The sequence below is a fragment of the Sinohyriopsis cumingii genome, chromosome 3 (assembly GCF_028554795.1).
Source record: "Sinohyriopsis cumingii isolate HCF-2022 chromosome 3, ASM2855479v2, whole genome shotgun sequence".
Lineage (NCBI taxonomy): Eukaryota > Metazoa > Mollusca > Bivalvia > Unionida > Unionidae > Sinohyriopsis > Sinohyriopsis cumingii.
The window spans coordinates 73,904,907-73,915,977 of NC_142963.1; the positions used below are offsets into that span (position 1 = coordinate 73,904,907).

At 36.1% G+C, this 11,071-nt stretch overlaps 1 protein-coding gene across 1 annotated transcript in view; it reads left to right on the forward strand.

The window, feature by feature from the left end:
- Positions 1–8,615, forward strand: part of LOC149803107 (bifunctional heparan sulfate N-deacetylase/N-sulfotransferase-like) — a 61,076-nt gene extending 52,461 nt beyond the window's left edge. The window contains exon 13 of the mRNA XM_089952710.1: positions 1,927–8,615. Within this exon, the coding sequence (XP_089808836.1) occupies positions 1,927–2,143 (217 nt within the window). The 3' untranslated portion in view covers positions 2,144–8,615. The remainder of the gene's footprint in view (positions 1–1,926) is intronic.
- Positions 8,616–11,071: the final 2,456 nt, after the last annotated feature.

Consider the following 11,071-nt stretch of genomic DNA (forward strand, 5'->3'; position numbering starts at 1 on the left):
TTTGATCTGAATCGACCAAAATCTCTATTTCCAAATTGGAATCTGCCTTAGATCCGATCATGGCTCACCTCATAAAATATTAAATTTCATGCATGCACACACAGACACACACGCATATATTTCCCCACAAAAACTAGGTATTTAAAAGACATCGATTTAACGCATCATGCAGAATCATCCAGTTAAAATATTGTTTGGCAGTCAAACTTTTGGACCAGGAATATACATAATTGAAATATGATTATAATGATTACATGAGATAAACATCATTTAAGGGAAAGTTTTAAAGATAGATGTTAGAGTAGAGATACTTTTTATTAATCTTTTTTTTGTGTCAGCTTTAAAATAGCAGAACTGGTCTTAAAAGACTACCCTTCTGCCAAAATATAATGGTCTGTCATGACAGGTGGTCTCTCGTGACAGGCCATAAAAACTATATAATTGATAAATCTATACATGGAGAATGTGGTCTCTCAAGACAGGTTTTACTATAATAGGGATAATGTTTCCTCATGCGTTCTCAATACTTAAATTTTTATCCTGTGTGATTACTTGATTTGTAGATTGTCAACTCATATATTTAATGAATTCACAGGGTGGTTACAGCTGATCTATCAAATTATAGTCTGACTATACCAACCCGTTTGTTTGTACCCCCATTACCAATTTCAATAATGGAAACCTTTAATGTGATAAAAAATGCAAGGAACTTATTCAATTAATTCACTGATTTATAATTTCTAATGTGACTGTGAATAGAGTGACCCTAACACCGTCATCATCTGTGCATTTCATGCTTAATAGAAGTTTTCAATATAATAGACGGACATGCTCGAGATCCATTTCCAGTTCCTGGACAAGTCCATTTTCAGGAAAGTGGTGTGTGCACAGCTACAGATGTACATACATAAGTCGTCTGCTTCCAATATTTACAATGTCGAATCCAGCAAAGAAAAAGAATGACAACAACAAATTTACCTTAAACGTGGATTTAACAAGCGGTTTAATTTCTATGTTCATGTGTGATAAGGGATATAATTAAAAAATCTTAATGTTATGTAATTTATGGAATTATCTGGCAGTTGCCGAACAGGATGAACTACATCATTATGTCGTTCGATGGAAATAAATTAGCCCATAGTGTAAGCAATATGGCGCAGTGTTATGTAAGGTCTGTTCAGCAAGAAAGCTGCAGGGAATGCCATTATTTGTGCCATTTTGGTCAGTTAGGTTAGAAATTATAAATCGATGATTCAGTTGACTTACTTCTCTGCACTTTTTATCACATTAATTGTTTTCGTTATTGAAATCGGCAGGGGATACAAACAAACGGGGATGTATAGTCAGACTATAGATATCATACCACTGTATGACAGTCAGGATGGACAGAATTTGTTTTGTCCTGTCCTGAGAATACAATTCAAAGTGTTTTCCTGGAGAGCTGCACGGATGGGCAATGACTGCTATAAGGTTTCCAGCTTTATGCGATTACATAGTTTGCTAAATGGTGCTGCATATCACAGGGGCCATCATAATGTTCCAAGTAACTCATTAAAAGTGGAAATGTTAATATATAAATGATGCAACAAACTACACAAATACTGATTTTGAAGATACATCGTTGCAGAGAAGGGAATTGAATCTGGGGGGTCCAATATATGTGGCTCAGACAAACCTCCAGCACGACCTCCTCACAGGCTTGGGTTCATGAATTTTGTTGGATTCACCCGATACTTTGGTATGTGAAGAAACATTTTCTCATTACTGGCGTATTGATGTCACATAACACATGACTGATGTACTGCCTTTATGTTGCTGGAGCAATTTATCCATCAGAAGAGGACAACAGCCATAATTCTCATGGTAGAGCATTATATACTACAAATTTTACTACTTTGTTTTTATTGCTTTTCTTTTCTTGTGCAGGTTTGACCCCAAGAAGGGATTTTATTGTCAAGTGTTAACAGATGACCGGAACAAGTGCTTAGGGATGAGCAAAGGAAGGCAGTATCCACCCATGGATGTCAAGTCTGGAGAATTCTTAAAACAGTTCTACTCAAAGCCCAACTTAGCTCTCTCAAAACTTTTGACTAAATTGAACTTCCACTTGCCGAAATGGTTAGATGAAAGTTTGGGAGCATAGCACTATGAATTATACTCATAGGGTACAGATTTAATAAACTTTGCAATGCAATTCTGTCATTTGGCAGCGAGTGAGATATTCAGTGCTATAGGATAAAAGTTCTCTGCTAGAGTGCAACATTGTTCTATAATTGGTGCTCTTTGAGAAAGTACAGAAAAAAGAAAACAGACTTAGGAAGTACACTGTGTATTGACATCAGGGACATACATTGTTATGGATAAGGCCAGTATTATTTCCTAGAATTGTTAAGAATATAACTAATTACACAGTTGTTCAGTGTCATTGTGACAGCTGTTCAATATCAGTGACAGTTGTTTATTTTTGTTGTGAAAGGAACATAATTATATGTAATTTACAGGTATTTTCACTGTTTTCAAGAGGGCGCCATTGCGGAGTACAAATTTAAAGAGTTAAATGCTAATGGTCAGAAAATGAGGAAAATTTACAATGTATTATACTATTAGAAGGGGGATGATCTTGATGAGATTACAGAAAATGAACAGCAGGATTTGTATTACATGTAATACCAGAATTTTGTTAGATCTTTCCCCCTACATTTTGATATTAAGGAGTGATAGGTCTAAATAACCATTGTCTTTCAACTGCCAAATCATATGTTCATGCAGCTTATTCACATACTCTGTAACTGTTTGGTGTACATATTTTATCCTGCATGCATATTTATGTTAAATTTGTATTGTTTAAAAATGATAATCGTTTATATTATACTGAATATTTACCAAATATACCTGGTTATAAGTCAAGTCAAATTGCAAACAAGAAAGATCCTCATTGGCCATAGCGTAATGTGCCAGCAGACCAGGGTCTATACTGTTTATTCTAGTGATTACTCATAACAAACTGCACAGACCCAGATCTGTCCAAGAATACTGTGCTGGTAGATCTAGGTCTGTGCAGTTTGCAGTTGGCCCTGACTTATAAGCGAGTATACATGGTAAGAGGACTTGACTGACAATAAGTCGGATCATAGTTGCACCTCCCACTTGCGCACAATGATTTTTTTTCTTCTTCATCACCTTCATCCAGTATCAGTAATTAGCTTTTGTGAGATTATGGTGTGGCCCTTCGTCCATTTTGTGAGATTATTGTGTGACCCTGCATTGCACATCATCCATCAACACTTTTATCATCTCAGAACCTGCTGAACTTATTGAACCAAAGTTTTCAGGTGGCATTCTGGTTATATAGATGATGCTAATACACAGTCAGATATGGCTGCCACCCTCAGATATTGCTGCCAATACTACAAATACAGAAAAGGAAATGTTGAAGGACTTCCTAGAAACTGCTGAACAGAATTTCATTAAAAAATTGGAAAATACTGTGGCATAAAAGGCTTTAGATTTTGTACAAATTTAATGTAAAATATGTCCAGCTGCTTCGCAAAACCTGCTTAACAGAATTCGTTTGAATTTGACAGAAAGCATACTGGCACGAGGGCCATTAGAGATATTTAAAGCTGGTGTTGATCTACCATTACTAAAAAAAGAAAAACCCTCAAACAATGCTTAGCAAATTTTATCAAATCCTGGCAAGAAAGGCATTGATGGTTAATAAAAATGAAACTTATCAGATATGGCAACCGTTACTGAAAATAGAATTTTTTTTATTGACTACTAAGTAATTTAGAAGAAAGCTTCCTGAGATGACGGTCCTTCAGATTTATATAAATAATACTGACTTGTCATCAGGTATGGTCACCATGACTAGTGTGAGAAAAGTAAGCTCATAGTGTAGTCCTATTTTCAACTTCTCAAAAACCAGTTTTAACCAATCTTAGCAGGGAGCATCCTGGCATAAAGGCCTTGTAATTTTGTCCATATACCATTAAATATGGCTGTCATTGCTATAAAAAAAAGAATACCCTTCAAACAATTTCTCAAAAAATATTAAAATTGGTACAAATGATTATGATCCACCATCAAATATGACTGACATTACTAAAACTAGATAAACCCATAAACTACATCTCAAAAACTGCTCAACACAATGCGACAAAGTCTGACAGACATCATCCTGGGCTTTCAGTTTTATGTAAAATGCTGCTGCTATTCTATCAGTTATCACCACAGCTGCTAAACATAGAAAAAAATTATAAAATTCTGTTCTAACAAAATCTCAACAGAATTCAGACAAATTTTACAGTATCCTGTCAACAGATACGGCCACTGTTACTGAAAATAGAAAAATATCCTGTTTCAGGAGGTACTAAACTGGATCTGACAGAGAACATAATGGCATGGAGGTCTTTAAAGTTTGTCGAAATGCTGCCTATCTGCCATGTTATTCAAAGTTGAAAGATAATTTTGACCAACTTTGACAGAAAACTTCCTGGAATAAAGGCGTTTAAGTATTGGACATGGCATTGGTATTGAAGAAGATGCACACAAAAAATAGAGAAACCCTTGAATGTTTTATTCATAACATGCTTGTATGTATTTGTAGGATTTATGGTACATCAGCACAATCCTGGCTATACAGTGCTGAGTAAGTTTAGGTATCCCACAAAATGCATACAAAACAAAGTTAAAAGCAAAAAAAAACAGGTAAAGTCCTTAAATATAAAAAAGGTCATTCAGCAGCAATGGAAGAAATTTTAACAGAGAACATCCCATTGAATGTGAATTCTTGGTCAACTGCCATTGCATTCGACTATAAAGCAGATGTCAGCAAGGTGAGTAATATCAGGCCAACGTGGGTCTTTTGTTTTAACTGTATTTGCACAGTCTCAAGCATAAAGGTCTTTATAATGAATATAATAAAAAAATTATATTATTTTCTTATCATTATAAAATATTTTGCAACAATAATGGCTGTATTTTCATCTCCAAAAACTGCAGGGTGGAAATCTATGAAAACGTTGAAGATGTGTTCCCTTGAGGCAGCCATCTTCAAGACAGTAGAAAAAGGGATGGTTGTCACCCTTGTCTGTGGGTATGGCAGTGGTGTGGGTTTAGAATATGCAGATGAAAGGATTTACAATAGTAAGCCACTGATGTAATTTAAGTTTAAAGCATATTTTGTTTTCCACTGTTTTCATTTATCACATAATATTTATCAAGAAGCCTTATGCTTGAACAGAATATTTATATTATGTGCATTTTAGAAGCTTTTCTGAAAGTTTCATCGACTTGATTCTTGTGGGAGTTATTTAGGGATACTGTATTTACCTGTATAACATGCAACTACAAAGAGCCTAGATCCAGATATGTTCTCACATGATGTGCTGGTAAGTCAGGGTCAACTCTTTTTCACATGATATCATAGAAAGAACACTGTACATTGTGCAAACATACTTGAAATCACCAGAAGATGAACAGTGTAGACCCTAACATCCCAGAGCATTATGAAAGGGCAGTCTGGATCTGTGTTGTTGGAGCTTATGTTATGTGTACATTATTTGGTGCCACCTTGTCAAGATTTTGTAAGTCAGAATTGATGTTCTTCACATTATTGCCAAGTTATAATGGAGTCTGTTGGTTCAAACTGGGTCATTCATTACCGAGCTTAATTACGTCATATAGAACCTTTCATTCTGCCATTATCAGAAGATTTGGCTTATTTTGGTGATATACTGTATTTCATTTGTGTATAATAAGTACCAAGCCTTGATCAGCACAGACAGAGATCTGTTTATGCATTGTGCAACAGCAGATCTTGGTCTACTTGGTTCTGTCAGTGCATTGTAGAACAATGGATCTTGGTTTACGAAGATCTGCCAGTGCATTATGGAACAGCAAATCTGAGCCTGCTCAGATTTTGCCAGTGTATTTTGCAGCAACAGATACATGTCTACTGGTTTTAACCAATTTGTAGATGGGTATGAATTGTATATGAACAAAGATGGTACTTGTAAACTAGAGCTTTTGTTGATAATATTTGATGGCCTGTTGATCAAAATGTATTATTTCAGGATTCAGCTAATCAAAAACAATAATGTATTATTTCAGGATTCAGCCACTTTCATTATTATAAAATATATATTTACTCTCATATTACGTTTTCCCAAACTATGAAATCATTTCTGAAAATATAAATTCAGCAGCTCAGAATTCACGGTGATCATTTGTTGCAGATTTTGTCATCCTTATCTGCTCCATATCATTTTCACGAATAATAATCATTCAGAATTTACATTGAACGAGTTATCTTCACCAAAAAATTTTGTTATACTGTTGATCACATTTTGCCGCGTATTTTAAACAAAGCTTCCAGTAGATTCCACAACTTCTTAACCCTGTTCTTGAATATGTCTAGTGACACTTGCATTTGCATGTGCATAATTTACATCCAAATGTAGACAGCTTTGACATTGATTTGCCAGCACTCAATATGATAGTATGTCTGGGTTTATTTTGTTTACAATTAAAGTTCAAAAGTGGTCATACTAGAATTTGTCTATGATCATTTAATTCAAATGGTTATATTAGTGTAACAAGCAGGACGTAACTTCACAAGTTTTACCATATTCAGATCTTACAGTTATAACTTCTAGATGCATGATCCAACAGCATTTTGACAGCTGTGCTGTGTCACAGACTGGTTGTTTTATTCTCACTCACTTCATAATAAAATTTGCAACATGGTTTTAGTCTAACGTATCAAACCAGGCTAAGAAAAATGACACTGCAAAAATGGCAACTGATTGCCATTGTAAAACCTTGTAAAGACTTTTGAACACTTTTTTCATTAGCATCTACAAGTTTTTACATTGTGATTAGAAAATGGTGACCTATTTGATTGATGCATGTCATGTTTATTACTCTGATATTACCATATGAATGAAATTCTTGCAGAAATACACCAATATTAGCTGAGGGCTGTTCCATTAAAACATACATGGGACCCAGGGAAGGCATTTTTAAAGTGGGGTACTCACCCACAGATGCAGTTTAGAATTTTCTTATCATTTTCATATGAATTGTGTGAAATCAAAGTATCCTGGCATTTATTTTTTAAAAACTGCCTTCCCTAGGTACAGTGTACGTTTAAATGGAATAACCATGATGTTGAGTGTGCAATTATACAGTTTAAAATACTAGGATATTGTGATATGAAGGTCTCACCACAGTATCTCAATATCATATGAATGACAGCCCTCATAATTCACTACCATCCTAGTATTGCATGATTTTTTAAATATTTGAATATATAGTGTATTTCATTAACAAACTGGACTTTAATGTGACAAAATGTAAAAGAAAATCGACCAAGTAAAATTCTGTTCAATTTCAAGTGTGAATGAACTGATAAAATAATTATCCTATGTTTTCAATTATTGCATATTGCAATACAAGGTGGTGATATGATGTATTGTATCATCATGAACATATTGGTATTCCCAGTATGCATTGCAGTTTTATTATGTCACTGGTAAATACTGGATATATTGGACTCGTAACACTGTTGGACAATCTTCAGTTTGGTATTGAGGTGTAGATAGGATTGCTGGTAGTCAAAGGGTAGAATCATGCAATCTGTGATTCCTTCTGTAGGACCAATAGAAAACCTCATTTATACTCTTTTCATTTTGTTTTATCATATCATGCAGCCGAGGATGATTATGACAGATCATATGCAAACTGATTGGATAGCACTTTGAAGTATTAAGTTTAACTTTTTGCATGTATATGCTTTCTTCAAAATTTTCCTCATGCTCACTTTTCTGTATGAACTTTGTTTATCATACTTTGTGGAATAATCCATGCAGGTGGGTCCTGAGTAAGTTTCTTTTGGGCTGAAAAAATGACTAGTTTTAGTCGCATATACTTAAACTAATTTTTGGGCATGAATGATGGGACTTTACACAATAGGGTGACTGTAAGATATTGACTAATGGATATCCTAACAGTTTACTAATTAGTTGCTGACTCGCATAACCATGCTGTTGTATTGTCACTCATCACTCCTGTCTGTTGCTAGACGGAACTTGGGGATTTTTCAGAGGATATACTGATGAAATGAATTTTCTAAAACATAACAAAAACCTAGAGCATACACAATGCTATTTGCAAAGTTAAGTTTTGGGACGAGTTTCATTGAGGCTGCATTGTTTTTTGTTGCAGACCAAAGTGTTGAAATAAATTACCATGTCAAAACCAAAGTGACAGTTTGTTATGTACACTTTTACTACTGTAACTATCTGTGGCAAAACCATCATCACAGGACAATATGATAACAGTATTGCATACAAACACAGCTGGTATTTTGTTTCCACATGAAAGGATCAGTTTTATAATTATCAATATATGGTTTTTAAAATCGGTCACATTTATTTAATGTTGTTAAATCTGACTTTATCCCATATTTGTCGAGCCCACCTTGGTGGAATCTTAAAATAGCAATCACTTTTGCATTTGTATGCATGCATACAAACCTTATATAATAGTACCTACTTGTTTTCAAGAAGAGGTCAATTATTTTAGAAAAATAAAAATTATTTTTAAGTAAATTTGTCTTGTTGGTTTATATTAATATGTGATGTTATGTTCACACTTCCAAAATCATACAGGTGCCTATAGTAATTAAATTTTTTATATAAAAATGACCAAATTTTTGAAAGTGATCCTTTGGTTGTCATTCATCCCATAAGTTCAAAGACGACCATGGCATCACTAACTGGTTTGGTTTCTGAGTGTGTGAATAGCCAATATTATGCATGGCTATGGCACACTTGATAGGACATGCTTTTGGTTTTACTTGATCAGTAGAGAATGTGCTGTAGTTCTAACATTTAAGTGGTCATGTTTCTGCACTGCCTCTGCAATTCTCTTCTGTTCAAAGTTGGTGGATGAGATGCGGACTACACGTGACTGTAGTAAATGCGGACTACACGTGACTGTAGTAGATGCGGACTACACGTGACTGAAGTAGATGGTCTTGACCACTGAGGTTTGGCTATTTACTGTGATGGCTCTTTGTAAGGTTTTCCTAGTGCAGGTTGGTGCATCACCTGTCTTCTTGATACTGATCGTCAGAAGCCTGAAGAGAAATGGTTGATACTGTGTTGCATACCTTACTCATATCTCGTATTCAGGAAGCAGTCGGCAGCCAATAGGAGATCATGAACGGTCACTTCCTGTACCTTCATCTGTAGTCTGTTGCCTGTAGTCTCTTCAGGTTGAAGAGCTTGCCATTAGTCTGGCATCTGATATTAATTTCAATATCATAGTCATGGAAGGCATGAATAAGCATGGCTGAGAACATCACACTGAAGAGGGCTGGAGTCAACACACTGTCTGCTGTATGCCATTGGTGACTGGGAATGGTTCAAATGACTCACCATTACCCACAACATTTCTACCTTTTTAGATGATAAGGTACTTTTAAATGGGCCTTCAGTAGCCAATGTTTCTCATTCAGAATTCTCTGTATGGTAGCATTATTCTCATCAAACCAATCTTGACCTTTATGTATGGTGGAACCAAGGATTTTGAATGCAGTTGAGTACACAAGAGTCTAGGATGCCCATTTTTTGCTCTACATTTTCTGAGTTTATATCAGTTGTACCCAGTTGGCTGTACTGTTCTTTGATGAATGCCTGTTTCACATTCTCCTGTTTCAATTTGGAAACATTAATTTTTTCTTTTGGACACTTTTTGCCTTGTGGTCATCTGTTAAGCTGAATCAGGATACTGAGCCTGAGGTTATGAACCTGTGGTCAGTCCAGCATTCCACACTTCTCGTGGCCTTCATCAACCGGACATATTGCTTGTCACTTCTCCTGACAATGATATAGTAAGCTGCCATTGCTTGGAGCATGGGTGCACCCAAGATGTCTTGTTGCAGTTTGGCAGGCTGAAGACTGTGTTGTTGGTGATTAGCAAGTCATGTTCAGCACATTTCCTCAGTAGGAGGAGTCCATTTTTGTCACTGACACCCTGGTCATGTCTGGTGATCTGTACTAACTCTAGCAATGAAGTCACCAATGATGATGAACTTGTCTGCCTCAGTACTTCTGCAACAAGATTTCAGGTCTTCATAAATTTGTCCTTGATCCTACATGGGTTGGTCATGGTGGGTGTATATGCACTGGTGATAGTTGCATATCTTTTTCCTGACAGTCGGTGTCTTAATTTGCAATAATCTGTCATTCACTTGCTTTGGGAGGTTTGTGAGTTTGCTTACTAGCTTTGATCTGATGGCAAACCCAACACCTGCTTGATGTCGTGATGATGTGTAGCTAGCTTCTACTTAGACGAGTTACTGTTCCTCAATTTGGCAAGTTTCACTTGGGGCTGCTTTTTTGAAGTTGAATCTGGCCAGTTCTATTTCAACTAGAGCTGTTTTTCTCACTGGTCTATTTGTTATGTACTTGTCCATTGGTGTTCGTATGTTCCGGGCACCAATGGTGAGTTGAATCACCTTTGTCTACCTAGGTTTTTGACTGCTATGGTGGGATTCCGATCATCTGTGGTATGCTGGCCAGGGTTAAGCTGAAACAGGCAATGTTAAAGGCACCTTTTCTAGCCCCTTCTTCATACCATGGAGGTGAGCAGTGTTGTTCTAAAAAGTGCTGATCAGTCAACCAGAGGGCTGCCGAGTTCTACTGCTGCTTTAATCCAGTGAAAAGTGACCCAAAGGTCTGCAGCCACATCTCCCTGCTGCTTGTCCATCACCACAGGACATGTAGGAAGCAACCGATGGGAGGGGGGAGTAGTGTAATGACTTGTGTTGGAGTTGGATTTAAGCGAGGAAAAGTTGTGCAGAGTTGCCATCACTGCCACTAAAACAAAATATTTTCATTCTTTTCTACAACTTCACTCAAACATTACAAAGTCCATGTTTAAAAGCCATTTTACAATAACCCCAGGCTTCATAAATATACAAGAGAACACATGCAGAAATGTCTTCACAACATTGTACCAGTAACTGTAGCTGGTCGACAACTAAAATTGTATAGAAATC